The sequence below is a fragment of the Primulina tabacum genome, chromosome 5 (genome assembly GCF_025594145.1).
Source record: "Primulina tabacum isolate GXHZ01 chromosome 5, ASM2559414v2, whole genome shotgun sequence".
Taxonomy (NCBI): domain Eukaryota; kingdom Viridiplantae; phylum Streptophyta; class Magnoliopsida; order Lamiales; family Gesneriaceae; genus Primulina; species Primulina tabacum.
In genome coordinates this window covers 36610129-36634801 of record NC_134554.1, presented here as the reverse complement: position 1 = coordinate 36634801, position 24673 = coordinate 36610129, and the positions used below count along the sequence as shown (strand labels likewise).

Below are 24673 nucleotides of genomic sequence, written 5' to 3'. Positions count from 1 at the left end.
ATATAGATATATAACTATCATATTTTAATAATATATTCATTTATATTATTTTTATTTTCATTTTTTAAATAATCGTATCATTTCTAATATAAAAAAAAATTAAAATTAAAAAAATATTTTTAAACTCAACTATTTTCAATTTTATAATACTCTGTATACTTATCACACAAACATAACATTAAAAAAAATATCATAAATGTTAGATATTTATTTAGAAAAGTAGTTAAGATATTTTTCATTAAATGGAAAAAAAAAACAAAATTATAATTGGAGAAGGGTATTTTTGTCAAATTCAATTAATGTAACCATGTTATATCACTGACACACGTATAATGATATAAATAGCACATATGGATATATAATATGGATGATTTCATTGTTACAATCCAACAAACAAATTCAATCCACTTTTTAAAAATCATACCAAATATAAATAATTAGTCTTACAATCTTGTTTATTCCTATGTATCAGTTTAATTTTTTTTTTTATCATATTGTACACCCTCTCACTCATCCAATCTCATGAAGAACCAAATAACGCCTACTAATTATAACAAGAATTGCACTGAGATATAGGGGACGAGAGGGGATAAATTTGGCCATATTGAAAATAAATGTATATTTCAAAAACAAAAATAACAAACATTATAGGCCACAAAGAATTTCATCCTCGAGCTCGAACATAGTACCTTCGATATGCAACTAAAGCTCACTGCACTGCCTAGACAAATCCCAGATCATGTAGATATACATTACAAAACATACTAAACAAAGGTTTACTGAGATATGAAACAGACCAGCGTCAAGAATTCTAGGGATGTACAGACCTCGGTCATCATCGGGTACATGTCCCAGCTTCCATTTCTAATCCTTTGACGACGCATCTGGATCAATGTCTTTTTGAATGGATGATGCCTTCACGTCCCCAGCTTGTTGATGCAGCTGCATAGAGGGTTGTGGCTGCTGCTGAAATTGGTGCATCTGGTGCTGTTTAAACTGATTCTGTTGCTTCTGGGAATGTAATTGGAGCTGCTGTAATTGTTGAGCTGTTAATAATGCATGCATAGCTTGGTTGTTACTATAGTAAGGCTTTTCGGTTCCATAGGTTGATGCAGGAAAATTCAGCATAGGTCCACCATTTGGAATCGTCTGTCCTGTCAGCACCTTAAGAAGCTGAACCTCCTCCTTCAGGGCATCATTTAACGCTGGTTTAATGGATATAAAAGACATCAATCAGCATCAAACAACAAATTCTGGAAAGTAAATAGATTTGAGCATGCATAGGAGCTTTTAAAATGCAACTCGAATTAAAGTTCCTACGTGAGTAAGTAGTTAAGAGGTTCTGAAACATACCATCTTGCAACTGCACTTGTTGTTCCATAGTTTGTAACCGCGGTTTGAGCTCATTGTTTTCTACAGTAAGACCATGTGTATCTCTCTGTTGATTAAATATTAGAAGTGAACATGATGCTTACTGATCTTGGTTATAAAATATTTAACAAGAGTGAGAAAAACATAAAGGCGATAAAACAAGAACAGAGAAGCATCGGCCTTTCTCCCCTTTTCTTAGACGAGGGAAATAAACAAGAAACCTGCTCGTGAAGAATGTCAAATACGTACATGTTTGTTGCATGAGTGGAAGTTAAAAGTTTTTCACCACAAAGAACAGACATAGCTCCAGGTGCGTATGTTTGCTACACCACAATAAATTTAAGAATGCCAATGCTAGGCTTAACACAACAAACGATTCTTGGATGTCAGCAGCTCTAATGTTTAAATTCACCCATATTTTAATTCCGATACATTTACTTGCTTTCCATTTCATGGGAGGAATCTGCAGTTGGAATAAAAAGGAAACGTAAAAATCACCCGCAATAAGGTCAACTGAGCAGACAAGGAAGTTGCTTCAGTTTGCAAAGTTTGGACTTTCCTTTCAAGCTCAGCAATATATCTCATCTTCCGTTCCTTTGACCTCGCTGCTGACTGCCTATTTGCCCAAATCCTATCAGGAGCCACAAAAGAGACAGAAGTTAAAAAACAATCAAATTAAATTAAATTTTCTTTTTTCCAAGAAAATATTTGAAGTAAATGCCTACATACTAGATTACAACATAACAGTTTTGGGAAATATAAATTGGTAGTTTTGGTTACCCGGAAGGAATTGAAACGCAGCACAATAATTTCAAATCAATTTCATTTTTCTTTCTTTGGCAATCTAACAAATTTAGACATTGATAGCGAAATAATACTTTGTTGAATACAAGGGATGTAAAGTAATCTGATACATGGAACTTCTTAATCTATTCACACGAGAAGGGCTAGAATGACATGTCATGTGTCAGGCCCAAAGGACAAACAACATTAGCAACCCAGAATATGCAGGTGCAGACAGAAAAGTGATACAAAAGTTTCATCTCATGTAATCATATGATAGAGATTTACGAAACAAAATTCAACATTGGTAAATATCAACAAAATGTGAAACAATAGCTATCATTAAGCACAAAATTTCGCACCAAACCTAAGGCATGGCCCTTAACTAAAAAATTTGTAAGAATTGTGTCAAAAGAAAATCAATAATAAAAATTTTGAGGGGTTTAAAAGTTTCAAGATTCTATACATATAAACATTGTGAGTTATGGAGTGGGGTGGATCATTTACCGCAGATGGAATGGTGAAATCTGATTAATAATGCGTGGAACCATGGTGGTGGCATTACCATCTTGTTAGAATAATGTTAACTTTTATATATAGTATTTTGCAGCCTTTTATCTGCTAGAAATGCGAAGGTTCAGCTGACAGCGCCGACACCATATCAAAATCTTGATGAGATAGAGAATTGCAAGACCAAGAAGTGCCGCGAGCTCTAATTTGGCTGAATTTATAAAGCTGTCTAATGTTTAACATATCAGGCACTGATTCCTATGTATACATTCACAAAAGTTTGAAGTTCTTTTGTGATTTATTACAATTTGTTTAAAGTTTAGTTATCTTATTTATGTTATCTGTATGGCTATGTATCATTTCTTTTTTCAGGAAGGCGATGATTGTGTTGCCTATGGAACCCTGAAATATGATAAGCAAAACCAATGTTGACTGAAGAATGTGATGGTTTAGTATTTGTGACTAATCAAGTACCATTGAGTTTTAATTAAGAACTTGTGATTTTCTGATTGTCTAGCCTGAAATGTAAGTTACTGTGCTATTGTTACTCGTGATTCTCAAAAGGAAAAAAAAAACATCACTAAAATTCTGTGTAGGAATTTTGTTGTTTTGGCTCCCATTAATTTATATTTGTTCCGTCCCCCATCAGTTCAAGTTGTGGCAGAAATGTTTCTTCTATGGGAAAGCAGATAAAGACATCCTACTACTCCTAGTGATACACCAACTTATGACCATCTCGTTTGTGTTTTTAACAATTGTGACATGTTATTTTACCAGGTATGTAGCACGGAAAAAGTACCAGGTGTTGGATGATCACCCATTTGTGGAGGCAATTAACAAGTTTACTGATATGATGACTGCTACAATGTCAGACCTGGTTAGAAACACTGGCAGCCGCGATGAGGATATATCAAGCATGATCAAGCAAGTGTTTGGTGAATTGGGGCTGCTTCCAAATCTCACTGCGGAAGAAAGAGTCGTTGCAACTGAGAACTGGTGGAAAAACCAAACAAAATGGCTCTCTTCTACATCCTTCCGCAGGAAGCAAGACTTCTTCTAGTGAGGAGGCTTCTGAAATCTACCTAACATCGATATCTTGTATGCTATGTTCTCAGCTGATACCAAGACTTACTCTATAGTGAGGAAGCTTTTGAAATATCTAATCATGAATATAAGAGTGTATATCACAGAATGTACTCAAATTTCTACAAATAAAGATGTATCTTAAAGACATTTTTCAGGAAATAATGTATCTTTAATCTTTTAGGATCTAAATATCCATACATCCGACTGATCAAAATATGACTAAAGCTAACATTAAAGTCACGTTAGTTACATTAAAGTCTTACCAAATCCTCAATTGAAAAAACCGCAAATAGCACTGATCTCCCTATCAACACAACAAGCTTGGCACTGCAACTTTGCATCCATATCCCTCCACCCAGATCTCCAGCGATTTCGATGTGGCGTTTTGCAGAAGATGGGCTGCTGGTTTAAGATGGGATTCTTCACCCACATTCGCCTCAGAGATTCCATCAAATTTTTCCGGTGCGAAATCAATTTTCGTCTCATCGATGCGGACTTCTGCATGTTACTAATGATTTCAATACCCTTGTCTTTAAACTTGTCATCATCGTTCAAAATTAGTATTATGCAAGTGACATAAAGTGCCCCAATGTGACTTGACTTCATAGCCTTGTGTAGTTGGTTGCAAGCCGATTCAAGATCCACCCCATTAAAGTAGTCCACCTGAATCAAGAAATTTGAAAATTAATTAATTAATCGGCATCATTCAACATATATAATATACATGATCATTATCTCATAGAATCCAACAATTATCCAATCATTGAACTAAACAAACTTACCACCGCTTGTCGATACAACAATTCGGGATTTTCCGATTTCCAGCACTTGTTCAAGAAAGCATGTTGTTCTTCACTCAGAGGCGTCCAGGAATCTGTACACAGATTGTCCAGAGACACGTGATGGTAGACATGCGAATCTTCGCCAATTTCTTTGAATGTTTTACAACTGTATTTTCCATACCCCCAAAAAAAAAAATTGAAAAATCAAAGCGAATTTAATTAAAGAAACTACAACATGAGACAAAAAAATTCAAAACCCGTAAGGGTTATTGGTCTATTTCCATGATTCGAATGTCATATATATTAATATTAGCAGATATGGCGGAAGCCATTGAAGAAGAAAGGATAACTCGTTCTTACCTGTCAAGTGCGAGTGGATATGTGTATTATTTACGTGTATCCTAATAATTAATGTAACGAAGAAAAATTACGTTATCTTTAAAACCCTTTTTAAGACTTATGATAAAAAAAAAAAAAAAACCATAGGATCGTGTTCATGTAGCCATACGTCGATTTGGCGTTGATTATATCGATAACCGAAGATGCTGCTACTCGAGCCAAAACTTCACTAACCAATTCATTCGGAAACGTTTCGATTCTTGAAACCTCACGTTGAGTTTTCTTGCAGGAACATTGTCCGGATAATCTCTTCTTAATTCTTGGCATGATTGCATGCTTCAATTTTTTCTTGTTTTATGCTTATTTCCACGTTTTAATCTTGAGAGATGTGAGTTTTCTCAGAAGAAACAAGAAAAAAATTGGATGGAAAAATATAATAAAGATGATTCTTATTTATAGTAATCAATAATTTCATGTGTCCGAGTCTTTCAAGGATTCTGCATGGAAATCTATTTGGGTTAGAAAAGCTAAGAAATTGATCATTTTCAGATTTTTTTTTCATGTGACAAGATTTGTGGGACTCTTAATTTTATTTCCATATATGTATTTTTAGTGTTTCATTAATTTCATTAAATAAGATCAAATATAGATTAATATACACTTTATAATTCATAGTTTCAACAGTTTAGAAAAGTAGATACTTTTTTTTATAATTTTTGTGTAAAAAAAATATTATTTTATTAAGATATGATATCCATAGATTTAGATGAGATTTATTGAGATAGTTTGAAAATTTAGATAAGATTTATTGATAACTTGAAGAAAAAATCGAAAAAAGATAGACAGATATATACAAAAATTACTAATAAACTCATACAATGTAAAGAAATGTACAAAAATTAGTTAGTATAATATGATTAAATTTAATAATATAATATAAAAGAATAATTATTTTAATTTCTTAATATAATTGATGATAAATAAAAAATACCCCCATAAAAATACAAAAATAATCGGCCTTCTTTTAATTAAAACAATATCATAAAAATAATTTTAATATATTTATAGAATATATAACTATCATATTTTAATAAAATATTCATTTATTTTTATTTAATTTTTTCAGTTTTTAAATAATCATTTCTAATATAAAAATTATTATTATTTTTATTATATAAAAATATTTTTAAACTCAACTATTTTCAATTTAATAATACTCTATATACTTATCACACAAACATAACATTAAAAAAAAATTTAACATGTATATAGGCATCACGGGTAAAAAAAAAATCATAAATGTTAGGTATTTATTTAGAAAAGTTGCTTTTCATTAAATGAAATATATATATATAATTCGAGAAGGGTATTTTTGTCAAATTCAATTAATGTAACCATGTTATACCACTGAAACACGTATAATGATATAAATAGCACAGATGGATATATGATATAGATGGTTTCTTCGTTACAATCCAACAAACAAATTCAATCCACTTTTTAAAAATCATACCAAACATAAATAATTAGTCATGCAATCTTGTTTATTCCTATGTATCAGTTTATTTTTTTATCCTATTGTACATCCTCTCACTCATCCAATCTCAAGAACCAAATAACGCCTGCTAATGATAACAAGGATTGCATTGAGATATACCAGACAATGGGGACGAGAGGAGATAAATTTGGCCATATTGAAAATAAATGTATATTTCAAAAACAAAAATAACAAACATATAGCCCACAAAGAATTTCATCCTCGAACATAGTAACTTCGATATCCTAATAGTTAATGTAATGAAGAAAAATTACATTATCTTTAAAACATTTTTTCAGACTTATGATAAAAAAAAACTATAGGATCGTACTCATGTAGCCATACCTTGACTTGACGTTAATTATATCGATAACCGAAGATGCTGCTACTCGAGCCAAAACTTCACTAACCAATTCATTCGGAAACGTTTCGATTCTTGAAACCTCACGTTGAGTTTCCTTGCAGGAATATTGTCCGGATAATCTTTTCTTAATTCTTGGCATGATTGCAGGCTTCAAGTTTTTCTTGTTTTATGCTTATTTCCACGTTGTAATCTTGAGAGATGGGAGTTTGCTCAGAAGAAATAAGAACAAGATTTGGATGGAAAAATATAATAAAGATCATTGTTATTTATAGTAATCAATAATTTCATGTATCCTAGTCCTTCATGGATTCTGCATGAAATTCTATTTGAGTTAGAAAAGCGACGCAATTGACCTTTTTCAGATTTTTTTTTTATGTGACAAGATCTGTTCACTCTTGATTTTATTTCCATATATGTATTTTTCGTGTTTCATTAATTTCACTAAATAAGAAATATAGATTAATATACACCAGTTTTAACAATTTAGAAAAGTAGATACCTTTTTTTTTTTTACAGCAAAAACTTGTAATTTTATTGAGAAAGATCAAGAGTTACAAGATTTACTAGCCACAGAGGAAACTCGCCATTCTTCTAGACAAAGGATGAGTGGGAGCAAGAAGAAAAATGAGCAATACTGTGGGCCATATTATTAGCCAATCTATTCTCATAAGTAAGACTTGACACTACCGGCTTCTGGACCAGATCTTTGATTACCGAAGCCCGTAATCCTACATAGCTAATGTCATCCTTAAAGGTCGTGACTGCTTGCACTGCCAATAAGGAATCTGTTGTAACTTGGACATCATGGATATGTTTGTCATATAATAACTTGATACCTGCATGAACTGCCTCTAGTTCTCCCATAAGCACTGATATTGGTTTCGAAATTTGTTTCCCAAAGGCCAGGAGTAGTCTACCTTGGTTGTCTCGTAGTGCTCCACCTATACTGTATCGATTCAGGTGTTCATTGAAGCATGCAACGACATTCATCTTTAAATCATTTGCTTCTGGTGGCTTCCATTTGCTGGTCAGAGCTCGCCCTTGAGGAGGACTTCGAGGAGTCGATTTAGCAGCTTGGAATTCGGTTAGAAAGGTATTGCTCAAAGTAATTACCCTTTCATTGAGTAGCCCGTCATTGCCATGTAGGATCTTTAGCCTTTCTTTCCATACTGCCCAGGATAGTATAGCAAACTTTTCAAAATTCTTATGGGATAATTGTTCGCTCATCCAACAGCACAAGTCCATCGTGCAGGCTCTTTTGACAGATTTTAGCATTGAGTAATATTCTGTGTCCTTCCATCGCTTCTTGACAGCCTCACAAAAAAATAATGAGTGGCATGTAGAATCATGTTGGGAATAGCATAAGTAACACTGCCCACTAACTGGCACATGATGGTGGAGTAGATTTAGGTTTGTGGGAATGATATCATGGGCTACCCGCCACCAAAAAATGCGTACCTTCGGGGGTATGGAGAGGCTCCAGATAAAGGACCACCATTTTTGCATTGAATGCTCTGATTGGTTCCCCGGGGGTGAAAAAAGACCTCTCTGTAGACGATAACCATCCCTCGCGGAGCAGTGACCTTTCGTATCAAAACGCCAAAATCTGGTATCACCAGTATGTTGAGCAAGAAGAGGAGTCTGTATTATTTTCTCGGCAATGAATGGATTGAAGTTGTGCAATATCGCCGAAGTGTCCCAAACTCCATTTATAATCAAGGACTCTACTTTCGCATCATTCTGCCATGTTTCATTGGGAATGCATAATTTTGATGTCAAACCTGGAACCCAATTATCCTCAAAGATTCTTATTGAGTGTCCATTTCCAACTCGCCAAATCAATCCCTTATCAAGAATTTCTCTGCTCCAGACAAGAGATCTCCAAATAAATGACGGATTGGTACCTGTCCCTGCGGTCATAATATCTCCATGTCGAAAGTACCGTCCCTTAAGGACTTTGGTTGCTAGGGATTCAGGATTTCGCAATAGTCTCCAGAATTGATTGGCCAACAGGGCTCGGTTAAATTCATCCATTTTTCGAAAGCCGAGTCCTCCCCTAATTTTCGGTTTGCATAGAAAATCCCAAGTTTTCCAGTGCAATTTCCTCTTTCCATTCTCCACTCCCCACCAGAAATTTGCACATTCTTTCTCGATCTCATCACAGATTGACTTAGGAATTCTGAAGCATGGGACATAGCATAAGTAGGGATAGATTGGAGTACAGATTTGATAAGTAATTCCTTTCCCCCGACCGAGAAACATTTATGTCCCCATCCTTGGGTTCTCTTAACCACTCTGTCCACCAGATATCGGAATTGGAGTCTCTTGCTTCTCAGCGAAACCGTGGGTAGTCCCAAGTAGATATCATGTCTTTGAACTACTGGAATGGTCAAAACCATTTTGATTGACTCAATAAGAGATGAGTTGGTATTTGGGCTAAAGGATAGCGCTGACTTATCATAGTTAATCAACTGACCCGATGCTCTTTCATAGGCATGTAGACATTCTTTAACACGAGCCCCTTCTTCCAACGAAGCCCTGAAGAACACCAAACTATCGTCCGCAAAGAAAAGATGAGAAACCGATGGACTAGATGAAGCAACACGCACACCCCGGATCCACCCTCTTGCCTCATACGAAGTAAATAGAGCAGATAAACCGTATGCACATAAAACAAATAGATAAGGTGATAACGGATCTCCTTGTCTCAGTCCTCGTGTAGGGATTATGGGCCCTACAAGTAGATACCTTTTTTTTTATAATTTTTGTGTAAAAAATAAATATTATTTTATTAAGATATGATATACATAGATTTAGATAATATTTATTGAGATAGTTTGAACTTTTATAAAAATTATTGATAACTTGAAGAAAAAATCGAAAAAAAAAATATATAGATATACAAAAACTACTAATGAACTCAGACAATGTAAAGAAATTTTGATGTCACATTAACGTACGAAAATTAGTTAGTATAACGTGCTTAAATTTAATAATATAATATAAATGAATAACTATTTTGATTTCATAATATAATTGATGATAAATAAAAAAATATCCCAATAAAAATACAAAAATAATCGACCTTCTTTTAATTAAAACAATATCATAAAAATAATTTTAATATAGAATATATAACTATCATATTTTAATAATATATTCATTTATATTATTTTTATTTTCAGTTTTTAAATAATCGTATCATTTTTAATATAAAAAAAATTTAAAATTAAAAAAATATTTTTAAACTCAACTATTTTCAAATTTATAATACTCTGTATACTTATCACACAAACATAACACTAAAAAAAATATCATAAATGTTAGGTATTTATTTAGAAAAGTAGTTAAGATATTTTTCATTAAATGGAAAAAAAAAACAAAATTATAATTGGAGAAGGGTATTTTTGTCAAATTCAATTAATGTAACCATGTTATATCACTGACACACGTATAATGATATAAATAGCACATATGGATATATAATATGGATGATTTCATTGTTACAATCCAACAAACAAATTCAATCCACTTTTTAAAAATCATACCAAATATAAATAATTAGTCTTACAATCTTGTTTATTCCTATGTGTCAGTTTAATTTTTTTTATCATATTGTACACCCTCTCACTCATCCAATCTCATGAAGAACCAAATAACGCCTACTAATTATAACAAGAATTGCACTGAGATATAGGGGACGAGAGGGGATAAATTTGGCCATATTGAAAATAAATGTATATTTCAAAAACAAAAATAACAAACATTATAGGCCACAAAGAATTTCATCCTCGAGCTCGAACATAGTAACTTCGATATGCAACTAAAGCTCACTGCACTGCCTAGACAAATCCCAGATCATGTAGATATACATTACAAAACATACTAAACAAAGGTTTACTGAGATATGAAACAAACCACCGTCAAGAATTCTAGGGATGTACAGACCTCGGTCATCATCGGGTACATGTCCCAGCTTCCATTTCTAATCCTTTGACGACGCATCTGGATCAATGTCTTTTTGAATGGATGATGCCTTCACGTCCCCAGCTTGTTGATGCAGCTGCATAGAGGGTTGTGGCTGCTGCTGAAATTGGTGCATCTGGTGCTATCTTAATAAATATTATCTAAATCTATGTATATCATATCTTAATAAAATAATATTTATTTTTTACACAAAAATTATATAAAAAAAGGTATCTACTTTCCTAAATTGTTAAAACTGGTGTATATTAATCTATATTTCTTATTTAATGAAATTAATGAAACACGAAAAATACATATATGGAAATAAAATCAAGAGTGAACAGATCTTGTCACATAAAAAAAAAAATCTGAAAAAGGTCAATTGCTTCGCTTTTCTAACTCAAATAGAATTTCATGTAGAATCCACGAAGGACTAAGACACATGAAATTATTGTGTAAAAAATATATATTATTTAATTAAAATATTATAACCATAGATTTAGATAAGATTTATTGAGATAGTTTGAACTTTTAGATAAATTATTGATAACTTGAAGAAAAAATCGAAAAAAGATAGACAGATATACAAAAATTACTAAGAAACTCACGCAATATAAAGAAACGTACCAAAATTAGTTAGTATGATATGATTAAATTTAATAATATATATATATAAATGAATATATATTTTGATTTCATAATATAATTGATGATAAATAAAAAATATAAATTTAAGCACGTTATACTAACTAATTTTCGTACGTTAATGTGACATCAAAATTTCTTTACATTATCTGAGTTCATTAGTAATTTTTGTATATCTATATATTTTTTTTTCGATTTTTTCTTCAAGTTATCAATAATTTTTATAAAAGTTCAAACTATCTTAATAAATATTATCTAAATCTATGTATATCATATCTTAATATAATAATATTTATTTTTTACACAAAAATTATATAAAAAAAGGTATCTACTTTCCTAAATTGTTAAAACTGGTGTATATTAATCTATATTTCTTATTTAATGAAATTAATGAAACACGAAAAATACATATATGGAAATAAAATCAAGAGTGAACAGATCTTGTCACATAAAAAAAAAAATCTGAAAAAGGTCAATTGCTTCGCTTTTCTAACTCAAATAGAATTTCATGTAGAATCCACGAAGGACTAAGACACAAGAAGGGGCTCGTGTTAATATCTCCATGTCGAAAGTACCGTCCCTTAAGGACTTTGGTTGCTAGGGATTCAGGATTTCGCAATAGTCTCCAGAATTGATTGGCCAACAGTGCTCGGTTAAATTCATCCATTTTTCGAAAGCCGAGTCCTCCCCTCATTTTCGGTTTGCATAGAAAATCCCAAGTTTTCCAGTGCAATTTCCTCTTTCCATTCTCCACTCCCCACCAGAAATTTGCACATTCTTTCTCGATCTCATCACAGATTGACTTAGGAATTCTGAAGCAGGACATAGCATAAGTAGGGATAGATTGGAGTACAGATTTGATAAGTAATTCCTTTCCCCCGACCGAGAAACATTTATGTCCCCATCCTTGGGTTCTCTTAACCACTCTGTCCACCAGATATCGGAATTGGAGTCTCTTGCTTCTCAGCGAAACCGTGGGTAGTCCCAAGTAGATATCATGTCTTTGAACTACTGGAATGGTCAAAACCATTTTGATTGACTCAATAAGAGATGAGTTGGTATTTGGGCTAAAGGATAGCGCTGACTTATCATAGTTAATCAACTGACCCGATGCTCTTTCATAGGCATGTAGACATTCTTTAACACGAGCCCCTTCTTCCAACGAAGCCCTGAAGAACACCAAACTATCGTCCGCAAAGAAAAGATGAGAAACCGATGGACTAGATGAAGCAACACGCACACCCCGGATCCACCCTCTTGCCTCATACGAAGTAAATAGAGCAGATAAACCGTATGCACATAAAACAAATAGATAAGGTGATAACGGATCTCCTTGTCTCAGTCCTCGTGTAGGGATTATGGGCCCTACAAGTAGATACCTTTTTTTTATAATTTTTGTGTAAAAAATAAATATTATTTTATTAAGATATGATATACATAGATTTAGATAAGATTTATTGAGATAGTTTGAACTTTTATAAAAATTATTGATAACTTGAAGAAAAAATCGAAAAAATTCAAAACCCGTAAGGGTTATTGGTCTATTTCCATGATTCGAATGTCATATATATTAATATTAGCAGATATGGCGGAAGCCATTGAAGAAGAAAAGATAACTCGTTCTTACCTGTCAAGTGCGAGTGGGATATGTGTATTATTTACGTGTATCCTAATAATTAATGTAATGAAGAAAAATTACATTATCTTTAAAACCTTTTTTAAGACTTAAGATAAAAAAAAAAAAAAAACCATTGGATCGTGCTCATGTAGCCATACCTCAACTTGGCGTAGATTATATCGATAACCGAAGATGCTGCTACTCGAGCCAAAACTTCACTAACCAATTCATTCGGAAACGTTTCGATTCTTGAAACCTCACGTTGAGTTTTCTTGCAGGAACATTGTCCGGATAATCTCTTCTTAATTCTTGGCATGATTGCAGGCTTCAAGTTTTTCTTGTTTTATGCTTATTTCCACGTTTTAATCTTGAGAGATGTGAGTTTTCTCAGAAGAAACAAGAACAAAAATTGGATGGAAAAATATAATAAAGATGATTCTTATTTATAGTAATCAATAATTTCATGTGTCCGAGTCTTTCAAGGATTCTGCATGGAAATCTATTTGGGTTAGAAAAGCTAAGAAATTGATCATTTTCAGATTTTTTTTTCATGTGACAAGATTTGTGGGACTCTTAATTTTATTTACATATATGTATTTTTAGTGTTTCATTAAATAAGAAATATAGATTAATACACACTTCATAATTCATTGTTTTAACAATTTAGAAAAGTAGATACTTTTTTTATAATTTTTGTGTAAAAAATATATATTATTTAATTAAAATATTATAACCATAGATTTAGATAAGATTTATTGAGATAGTTTGAACTTTTAGATAAATTATTGATAACTTGAAGAAAAAATCGAAAAAAGATAGACAGATATACAAAAATTACTAAGAAACTCACGCAATATAAAGAAACGTACCAAAATTAGTTAGTATGATATGATTAAATTTAATAATATATATATAAATGAATATATATTTTGATTTCATAATATAATTGATGATAAATAAAAAATATAAATTTAAGCACGTTATACTAACTAATTTTCGTACGTTAATGTGACATCAAAATTTCTTTACATTATCTGAGTTCATTAGTAATTTTTGTATATCTATATATTTTTTTTTCGATTTTTTCTTCAAGTTATCAATAATTTTTATAAAAGTTCAAACTATCTTAATAAATATTATCTAAATCTATGTATATCATATCTTAATAAAATAATATTTATTTTTTACACAAAAATTATATAAAAAAAGGTATCTACTTGTAGGGCCCATAATCCCTACACGAGGACTGAGACAAGGAGATCCGTTATCACCTTATCTATTTGTTTTATGTGCATACGGTTTATCTGCTCTATTTACTTCGTATGAGGCAAGAGGGTGGATCCGGGGTGTGCGTGTTGCTTCATCTAGTCCATCGGTTTCTCATCTTTTCTTTGCGGACGATAGTTTGGTGTTCTTCAGGGCTTCGTTGGAAGAAGGGGCTCGTGTTAATATCTCCATGTCGAAAGTACCGTCCCTTAAGGACTTTGGTTGCTAGGGATTCAGGATTTCGCAATAGTCTCCAGAATTGATTGGCCAACAGTGCTCGGTTAAATTCATCCATTTTTCGAAAGCCGAGTCCTCCCCTCATTTTCGGTTTGCATAGAAAATCCCAAGTTTTCCAGTGCAATTTCCTCTTTCCATTCTCCACTCCCCACCAGAAATTTGCACATTCTTTCTCGATCTCATCACAGATTGACTTAGGAATTCTGAAGCAGGACATAGCATAAGTAGGGATAGATTGGAGTACAGATTTGATAAGTAATTCCTTTCCCCCGACCGAGAAACATTTATGTCCCCATCCTTGGGTTCTCTTAACCACTCTGTCCACCAGATATCGGAATTGGAGTCTCTTGCTTCTCAGCGAAACCGTGGGTAGTCCCAAGTAGATATCATGTCTTTGAACTACTGGAATGGTCAAAACCATTTTGATTGACTCAATAAGAGATGAGTTGGTATTTGGGCTAAAGGATAGCGCTGACTTATCACAGTTAATCAACTGACCCGATGCTCTTTCATAGGCATGTAGACATTCTTTAACACGAGCCCCTTCTTCCAACGAAGCCCTGAAGAACACCAAACTATCGTCCGCAAAGAAAAGATGAGAAACCGATGGACTAGATGAAGCAACACGCACACCCCGGATCCACCCTCTTGCCTCATACGAAGTAAATAGAGCAGATAAACCGTATGCACATAAAACAAATAGATAAGGTGATAACGGATCTCCTTGTCTCAGTCCTCGTGTAGGGATTATGGGCCCTACAAGTAGATACCTTTTTTTTATAATTTTTGTGTAAAAAATAAATATTATTTTATTAAGATATGATATACATAGATTTAGATAAGATTTATTGAGATAGTTTGAACTTTTATAAAAATTATTGATAACTTGAAGAAAAAATCGAAAAAATTCAAAACCCGTAAGGGTTATTGGTCTATTTCCATGATTCGAATGTCATATATATTAATATTAGCAGATATGGCGGAAGCCATTGAAGAAGAAAAGATAACTCGTTCTTACCTGTCAAGTGCGAGTGGGATATGTGTATTATTTACGTGTATCCTAATAATTAATGTAATGAAGAAAAATTACATTATCTTTAAAACCTTTTTTAAGACTTAAGATAAAAAAAAAAAAAAAAAAAACCATTGGATCGTGCTCATGTAGCCATACCTCAACTTGGCGTTGATTATATCGATAACCGAAGATGCTGCTACTCGAGCCAAAACTTCACTAACCAATTCATTCGGAAACGTTTCGATTCTTGAAACCTCACGTTGAGTTTTCTTGCAGGAACATTGTCCGGATAATCTCTTCTTAATTCTTGGCATGATTGCAGGCTTCAAGTTTTTCTTGTTTTATGCTTATTTCCACGTTTTAATCTTGAGAGATGTGAGTTTTCTCAGAAGAAACAAGAACAAAAATTGGATGGAAAAATATAATAAAGATGATTCTTATTTATAGTAATCAATAATTTCATGTGTCCGAGTCTTTCAAGGATTCTGCATGGAAATCTATTTGGGTTAGAAAAGCTAAGAAATTGATCATTTTCAGATTTTTTTTTCATGTGACAAGATTTGTGGGACTCTTAATTTTATTTACATATATGTATTTTTAGTGTTTCATTAAATAAGAAATATAGATTAATACACACTTCATAATTCATTGTTTTAACAATTTAGAAAAGTAGATACTTTTTTTTATAATTTTTGTGTAAAAAATATATATTATTTAATTAAAATATTATAACCATAGATTTAGATAAGATTTATTGAGATAGTTTGAACTTTTAGATAAATTATTGATAACTTGAAGAAAAAATCGAAAAAAGATAGACAGATATACAAAAATTACTAAGAAACTCACGCAATATAAAGAAACGTACCAAAATTAGTTAGTATGATATGATTAAATTTAATAATATATATATATAAATGAATATATATTTTGATTTCATAATATAATTGATGATAAATAAAAAATATCCCAATAAAAATACAAAAATAATCGGCCTTCTTTTAATTAAAACAATATCATAAAATAGTTTTAATAAATTTATAGAATATATAACTATCATATTTTAATAAAATATTCATTTATTTTTATTTAAATTTTTAATTTTTTAAATAATCATATCGTTTCTAATATAAAAATTTATTATTTTTTATCATAAAAATATTTTTAAACTCAACTATTTTCAATACTCTCACGCAAACATAACATTAAAAAAAAATTTATCATGTGTATAGGCATCACGTGTAAAAAAAATATCATAAATGTTAAGGTATTTATTTAGAAAAGTTGTTAAGATACTTTTCATTAAATAAAAAAAAAATTATAATTCGAGAAAAGTATTTTTGTCAAATTCAATTAATGTAATCATGTTATACCACTGAGACACGTATAATGATATAAATAGCACATATGGATATATGATATGGATGATTTCATTGTTACAATCCAACAAACAAATTCAATCCACTTTTTAAAAATATACCAAATATAAATAATTAGTCCTACAATCTTATTTATTCCTATATATCAGTTTATTTTTTTTATCCTATTGTACATCCTCTCAATCATCCAGTCTCAAGTATCGCCTACTAATGATAACAAGAATTGCACTGAAATATACCAGACAATCGGACGAGAGAAGATAAATTTGGCCATGTTGAAAAAAATGTATATTTAAAAACAAAAATAACAAACATTATAGCCCACAAAGAATTTCATCCTCGAGCTCGAACATAGTAACTTCAATATGCAACTAAAGTTCACCCTAGACAAATCCCAGATCATGTAGATATACATTACAAAACATACTAAACAAAGGTTTACGGAGATATGAAACAAACCACCGTCAAGAATTCTAGGGATGTACAAATCTCGGTCATCATCGGGTACATGTCCCAGCTTCCATTTCTAATCCTTTGACGACGCATCTGGATCAATGTCTTTTTGAATGGATGATGCCTTCACGTCCCCAGCTTGTTGATGCAGCTGCATAGAGGGTTGTGGCGGCGGCGGCGGCTGCTGCTGCTGCTGAAATTGGTGCATCTGGTGCTGTTGAAACTGATTCTGTTGCTTCTGGGAATGTAATTGGAGCTGCTGTAATTGTTGAGCTGTTAATAATGCATGCATAGCTTTGTTGTTGCTATAGTAAGGCTTTTCGGTTCCATAGGTTGATGCAGGAAAATTCAGCATAGGTCCACCGTTTGGAATCGTCTGTCCTGTCAGCACCTTAAGATGCTGAACCTCCTCCTTCAGGGCATCATTTAACGCTGGTTTAATGGATATAAAACACATCAATCAGCATCAAACAACAAATTCTGGAAAGTAAACAGATTTGAGCATGCATAGGAGCTTTTAAATTGCAACTCGAATTAAAGTTCCTACGTGAGTAAGTAGTTAAGAGGTTCTGAAACATACCATCTTGCAACTGCACTTGTTGTTCCATAGTTTGTAACCGCAGTTTGAGCTCATTGTTTTCTACAGTAAGACCATGTGTATCTCTCTGTTGATTAAATATTACAAGTGAACATGTTGCGTACTGATCTTGGGCATAAAATAGTTAACAAGACTACAAGAGTGAGAAAAACATAGAGGCAATAAAAAAAGAACAGAGAAGCATCGGCCTTTCTCCCCTTTTCTTAGACGAGGGAAATAAACAAGAAACCTGCTCATGAAGAATGTCAAATACGTACATGTTTGTTGCGTGAGTGGAAGTTAAAAGTTTTTCACCACAAAGAACAGACATAGCTCCACGTGCGTATGTTTGCTACACTACAATAAATTTAAGAATGCCGATGCTAGGCTTAACACAACAAACGATTCTTGGATGTCAGCAGCTCTAATGTTTAAATTCACCCATATTTTAATTCCGATACATTTACTTGCTTTCCATTTCATGTGAGGAATCTGCAGTTGGAATAAAAAGGAAACGTAAAAAATCACCTGCAATAAGGTCAACTGAGCAGACAAGGAAGTTGCTTCAGTTTGCAAAGTTTGGACTTTCCTTTCAAGCTCAGCAATATATCTCATCTTCCGTTCCTTTGACCTCGCTGCTGACTGCCTATTTGCCCAAATCCTATCAGGAGCCACAAAAGAGACAGAAGTTAAAAAATAATTAAATTAAATTTTCTTTTTTTCAAGAAAATATTTGAAATAAATGCGTATATAATAGATTACAACATAACAGTATTGGGAAATATAAATTGGTAGTTTTGGTTACCTGGAAGGAATTGAAACGCAGCACAATAATTTCAAACCAATTTCATTTTTCTTTCTTTGGCAATCTAACAAATTTAGACATTGATAGCGAAATAATACTTTGTTGAATACAAGGGATCTAAAGTAATCTGATACATGGCACTTCTTAATCTATTCACACGAGAGGGGCTAGAATGACATGTCGTGTGTCAGGCCCAAATGACAAACAACATTAGCAACCCAGAATATGCAGGTGCAGACAGAAAAGTGATACAAAAGTTTCATCTCATGTAATCATATGATAGAGATTTACGGAACAAAAATCAACATTGGTAAATCAATAAAAATGTGAAACAATAGCTATCATTAAGCACAAAATTTCGCACCAAACCTAAGGCATGGCCCTTAACTAAAAAATTTGTAAGAATTGTGTCAAAAGAAAATCAATAATAAAAATACTGAAAGCGCACATCGAAAGGTAGTCTAAACTATAGCCGTAAATTCAGTGGATAAAAATTTTTCGCAAGAAAAAGATCTAAAGATATCATGGCATAACAAAACAGAAGTGGCTGTGGCAAGAAAATACACCACGTATTTGTCCGAACTAGGGAAGTAATAATTATGCAAAAAATAATTGAATGATGATTCCTTTCATTAAAATCTCAACTGTCTAAAATCAGAACTTAGAACCCAAAATAACATCAAAAGAATGTGATTCCATTTATATTCTACACTGTGGTTCTCGTTAACCATTTCAGGTGAGCAATGCAAAATCGAGGAGCAAACAGAGCATATGTGAAACTTGTCATTTGCATGACAAGAGTCAAGACTGCAGTGCTAGCTAATCATCTAACCGTACACATGATAATAAAAAGAAACACAAATATAAAAATAAAATAGCAATTTTCAATTTATAACGTAACAAATGGCAGGCTTGTTACCAAGATTAGTTGTGTTCGTATATAAATGAAAATAAGAAGAATGTGAAAATAGACATGAATTGGTGAAATTCATAACATGCAGGAGAAGACTATCGTACTTGTTATATATTATGTACCCCTGCAAGATAAAAAAAATATATATAATAACAAATAATAAGTAAAAAACATAGCATAAATCATATATATGTGATTTCTACTTTTCAAATTATGGATGGAGACTCCTGATAAGCACCATTTCCAATTTCTGTTTCACCTGTATGCCGACATGCCTATGGCAACTAACTTATAATTGGCATTTGAAGTCATTTAGAAGCACCTAAAGTGGGGCCCATTTTCGTGGTGGGGAATTCTAAAATTGGTAACATGATGGTTTTTGAGAAGAAAAACTTGACTCATTCCCATGTTTTCCATTTATTTTAAAAGGTTTCCATGTTGATGACTTGATGCAAAATGATTTGCCAAGCTAGGCCCCCTTAAAAAGCCCTAACCCGGAATTTCTCTTCAATTTTCGTAATGTGCAGTTAGACCTACAAACTTGGTACCAACAACATAGTCCAGATTTTTATAGAGATAACCAATACATGAACTATAGCGAATAAGAGATATGTTATGCAAGTGTTAAAACATACAGGGGTGCAGGTGTGAAGATTGGATAAAGCATCCAAGTGTCTACGACCAGCTAGACTCGTAAAAAGTTTCTATTTTTAACGGGAAAAAAAAGACCACTTCGTGGTTACAGTGGTATATTTTATTACCACGATATGTTTTGGACAGCTATCATAAATGCACCAATTTCCATTAGATAACCTTAAGCTTTGATGATAAACATGACCATACCACCGGTGTGACAAAGATTGAACAAAAATATTCGCAATGAAAAACATACAAGGCCCAAAAATTATCCTAATGGAACATAAACATGACTACTGAACTAATCAAAGAAGATTACACATTACAGAAACATAATCCAGAATAATAACACACATTTGTTCACATTAAAAGAAAGTAAAACCAACAAATAAACAGGATACTCTATATACAAATACGGTTGAGGAAAAAGTCAAAAGACCAAAATATGTAAACAATAATTTGGATTAAATTTTAATAGCCATAAAACATGGTTGTTAAGGAGGAAACTCATTCAATAACGTGGCCACAAAGCGACAAATATTGTCACAAAACCGCATGAACCAATGTCAATTGCCCATAACCATAGATTAGAATTAAATGAACAAAAACAAAAAATATTAAATAAAACCAGATTTTACCCTGCGGATCAGTATTGCAAGATATCAAGTTCATAATTTGTTTTAAGACTCTTAATTACATCAAGAAGACTCGTGGAAGTCAACAGCAAACTGAAGAATTAAATGCTTAACTGTTAAAGTAATTGGTCGATATAGAAACAAAGACCAGAAGAACTATCAGAGTTCCGTAAACATAATAGTTAGTTTAAAATGTTACCTCTTAGCACGCTTAGGGTCAACAAGAGCAAGCTCAGCAAGTTTAGCAGCAGACAAGGATTTCTTAGTCTCAACAGAAGATGGATCATCGGAACCTGACACAAGCATCTCTGGCTTGATAGTTGTTGAACCATCCATGGACTGGCTATGTTGATGCCTAATTCTTGGCTTATCAGTGAAAGATGGAGCCATATTATCAGTTAATGTTGTGGTCGCAAATAGCGCACCAGATTCCGCAGCTGACGAAACAGACGATTCACCCATTTGGAATTCAGAAGTAGCGGAAGTCGAATTAAACTTATCCATATCAAGATACATGGAGAGCAAGTCCTCCTCGGTATCATCAGAAAATGATGGTCCATCAAATCCACCCACGATTCCTAAATCACTGTCAAAACTTATATCATCTGGAAGGGTAAGAATCTCTGAATGAGCTCGGCGGTGGCCCAGATTCTTAGGTGGGTTGTCAGGCATCCTGCTTATATCTTGACTGAATCTTTTCGAATCAGATCCCATGCCGAGACCAAAATGGCCCTGGTCTGATAAACCACCCGGGCCCAGTGGAGGCAAATTTGATGATCCAGATATCTCCGACTTCACATTAGAACTGCCCACCGGTGGTGAGAAGACTGAATACCTCCCTGACGGAGGTAGTAAACTGCCAGTACCATGGTGAGGCTTATCCTTATCCATCTGTCAGAAACTCCAAAACCTACAAGCTCCAAAAAACAGATGAAAACAAGACCACTTAAACACATTCACGTACAACCAAAATTATAAAGAGGAATATAAAAATCAATCCAAAAAACTTGAAACCATCTACAAATGATTCCTCGTTCTCTACAGATTAACCAAATGGGTATTTGATTAAGAAAATGATCAGACACAAAATTTAGAATCTGCCAATGAGTGACGCATAAATAGAGAAACAGCAAAGAAAACCCTAATCCAAATCTCAAAATACAGCATCCACATCACATACATAACACGAATTCAAGATTGAAAGTAGAAACAGAGCAAATAATTAAAAATTCAAAAACACAAAAACCCATTAAAAAATCGATGAAGAAAGCATACCAGCACAAAAGTAAGAATCTTTTACACCTGCCCAGAATTGAGATCTAGAATGGAGGAAATTGAAAGAATTTTACAGCTATTTCACAAGCGAATTACATCTCACATTTGGTCAGATGGATGGTCGGAGACATTTTGAAGCTTCACGCACAAGATTACTGAAATTCGATTCAAAGTAATTATTACTGAGATTTGTGCAATGCAATATATACTTTTCTTTTACTATATTTGAATTTTAAATATTCTTCGTCAAATATTTGGTATTATTTTTTTGAGAAATCTTTTAAATATAAATTGAAGAAAATTTATGTTAAAATTAATTCTTTTTACAATATTTTTTTGAGTTAAATCAATTTAAATATAAATTTTTGAAAATTTATGTTAAAATTAAAAGGGGATATTTTTATAAGACTATCTATTATTTATAATTAATCATAATGACTGTTTAGTAAGGTTTTTTTGAATATTTTTACAAGAGTTTTGATTATTTTATTGTTAATTATTTGTTGATCATTGCGGCTTAAAATAATTATAAAATAAACTTTTATAAGATCGTTTCATGAGTAAATTTTATGAGACAAATCTCTTATCCAAAAACAGACACATTAAAAAATATTATTTTTCACTAAAATTTTGGATCAGATCGAACGGTCTCACACGTGAAATTATTATACAATAGACCTACACAAACTTATTATAGTAAGAACTTTAAAATTTTGATTATTTGACACTATAATTATTGACAAAAACTTGTGTGAGACAGTCTCACGATCGTATTTTGTGAGACGGTTCTCTTATTTGGGTCATCCATGAAAAAATATTATTTTTTATGCTAAAAGTATTACTTTTTATTGTGAATATCGATAGGGTTGATCCGTCTCACAAATAAAGATTCGTGATACCGTCTCACATGAAACTTACTCATAATTATTTTGTGGGCTATCAATAGGTAGAATAGTTAATGCAGTAAGAATATTGTGGGCATTTAAAAAATTGACAGGTATTGATACCAATATTAATTCGTTTATATCTCTAATTTTAATATTTTATTTATTATTTATCGTTAGGATAAAAATACATATTTTATACTATAATAGGAAATGTCTCACATTATGGAATCACAAACAAATGGACGATTGAGATTCGATCATAAAAAAATAAATTTAATTTACTACCTTAATATTTTATTAACGAAATATAGGAAATCACAATCTCATGCCATTTTTCTTCCAATAATTTGATTACATTAATATGGTAAATATTAAATAAATTACGAAAAAAACAAAGGAATATTTATAGCATATATGAAAATAAAAAAAGAAGTATACTAAATTAGTGAATCATATCGCCTGATTTACTAGTATATTTATTATTTAATTTAATAAGAATGCCAAAATTGAATTGGAAATATATAAAATAGGATAAAAAATATATTTTAGAGATTAAAATGAAATAAAAACATAGAATGAATTTTAAAGAGAAACAATAAAGTAAAAATATATATTTTTGGTTTTGTATGTGCCTGAAAGATTGTTTGAGAAATGAACAAATAATAGCTATTGTGTATTTTGTTTAGAAATTTGAGTTAAGCTTTTTTCCAAATTAAAAAAAATACACTTAAAACATATTTAATTTAAAATATTGATCACTTTCATTTTTACATTAAAAATATTTCATTTTCTATTTTTTCCGGATCATCGCATCGCATATGTCACAACTTATTGATATATATTTACCGGTAATAATTCAAGATTATAGATTACCTCGAGACAAAATTCTTAAAGGTACATACTGTGCTAGTAAAATTCATTTTAGTACATAAACTATTGTTAAATTGTTGAATTAATACATAAATTGTTGAAAATTATTTAATTGATATATAATGATTATGTTCTAGCTTCGATTTAAGCTTTGAGAATTCAAACAAGCCAGAACCTATGAACTTCGCAAAGTCAATGTAATAGTTCAACGCATATGACAAAAAAACATTTAATGTGACTATAATCAAAGGACAAAGGTCGTCAAAAACATAATCATTGAAAGAGGTTAATATTAAAAAATATCTTAAAAATAAAAATGTGTGATCGAGAACAGAAGACAAGACTAATCAACATTATCAAAATGCATCAAATTCTCGAATCATTATGGACGTCAATAAAAGAATCATCCATATGTATGATCACGTCTCACCACCATATTTGCTCAACCAAGGAGCATCATAGCACGAATTTGATGTCTACATCAAACAATCATCAAAGATCAGTGTGTTTGCCCTGCAACAACTTGATGTACCCAAGCTCAACCTTCAAGATCGAATGTTGGGGATCGATATAGAGTTTAGAGGAAGATTTGAAAAAACTCGTTCCTTTGATGGACGTTTTTGCAAAGGGTGCTAAAATCTTGTTAGAGATAATAGCTTATCTTGTTCGAATAAATATCCAGCATATCACAATAACAAGTGCGAAAACGATCTGATGGTATGAG

At 32.1% G+C, this 24673-nt stretch overlaps 4 protein-coding genes across 4 annotated transcripts; all 4 read right to left on the bottom strand.

Moving 5' to 3' along the window:
• Nucleotides 1-606: 606 nt before the first annotated feature.
• On the bottom strand, nucleotides 607-3709 carry LOC142547518 (putative transcription factor PosF21). Its single transcript, XM_075655871.1, has 4 exons — nucleotides 3539-3709; nucleotides 1870-2002; nucleotides 1354-1438; nucleotides 607-1205 (listed from the first exon to the last, which is right to left on the bottom strand). The coding sequence occupies exons 1-4, from the start codon at nucleotides 3580-3582 to the stop codon at nucleotides 865-867; spliced, it is 603 nt and encodes a 200-aa protein (XP_075511986.1). The 5' UTR covers nucleotides 3583-3709; the 3' UTR covers nucleotides 607-864.
• Nucleotides 3710-4020: 311 nt separating this feature from the next.
• LOC142544390 (putative F-box protein At1g67623) lies at nucleotides 4021-5198 on the bottom strand. The gene is made up of 3 exons (XM_075651445.1): nucleotides 5014-5198; nucleotides 4533-4698; nucleotides 4021-4413 (listed from the first exon to the last, which is right to left on the bottom strand). The coding sequence occupies exons 1-3, from the start codon at nucleotides 5196-5198 to the stop codon at nucleotides 4021-4023; spliced, it is 744 nt and encodes a 247-aa protein (XP_075507560.1).
• Nucleotides 5199-14361: 9163 nt separating this feature from the next.
• On the bottom strand, nucleotides 14362-15833 carry LOC142544389 (uncharacterized). Its single transcript, XM_075651444.1, has 2 exons — nucleotides 15676-15833; nucleotides 14362-15151 (listed from the first exon to the last, which is right to left on the bottom strand). Exons 1-2 carry the CDS (start codon nucleotides 15831-15833, stop codon nucleotides 14362-14364), a joined length of 948 nt encoding a protein of 315 aa, XP_075507559.1.
• Nucleotides 15834-17212: 1379 nt separating this feature from the next.
• Nucleotides 17213-22398, bottom strand: LOC142547517 (putative transcription factor PosF21). Its single transcript, XM_075655870.1, has 5 exons — nucleotides 22193-22398; nucleotides 21117-21827; nucleotides 18457-18589; nucleotides 17932-18016; nucleotides 17213-17783 (listed from the first exon to the last, which is right to left on the bottom strand). Exons 2-5 carry the CDS (start codon nucleotides 21806-21808, stop codon nucleotides 17425-17427), a joined length of 1269 nt encoding a protein of 422 aa, XP_075511985.1. The 5' UTR covers nucleotides 21809-21827; nucleotides 22193-22398; the 3' UTR covers nucleotides 17213-17424.
• Between the last annotated feature and the right edge of the window lie 2275 nt (nucleotides 22399-24673).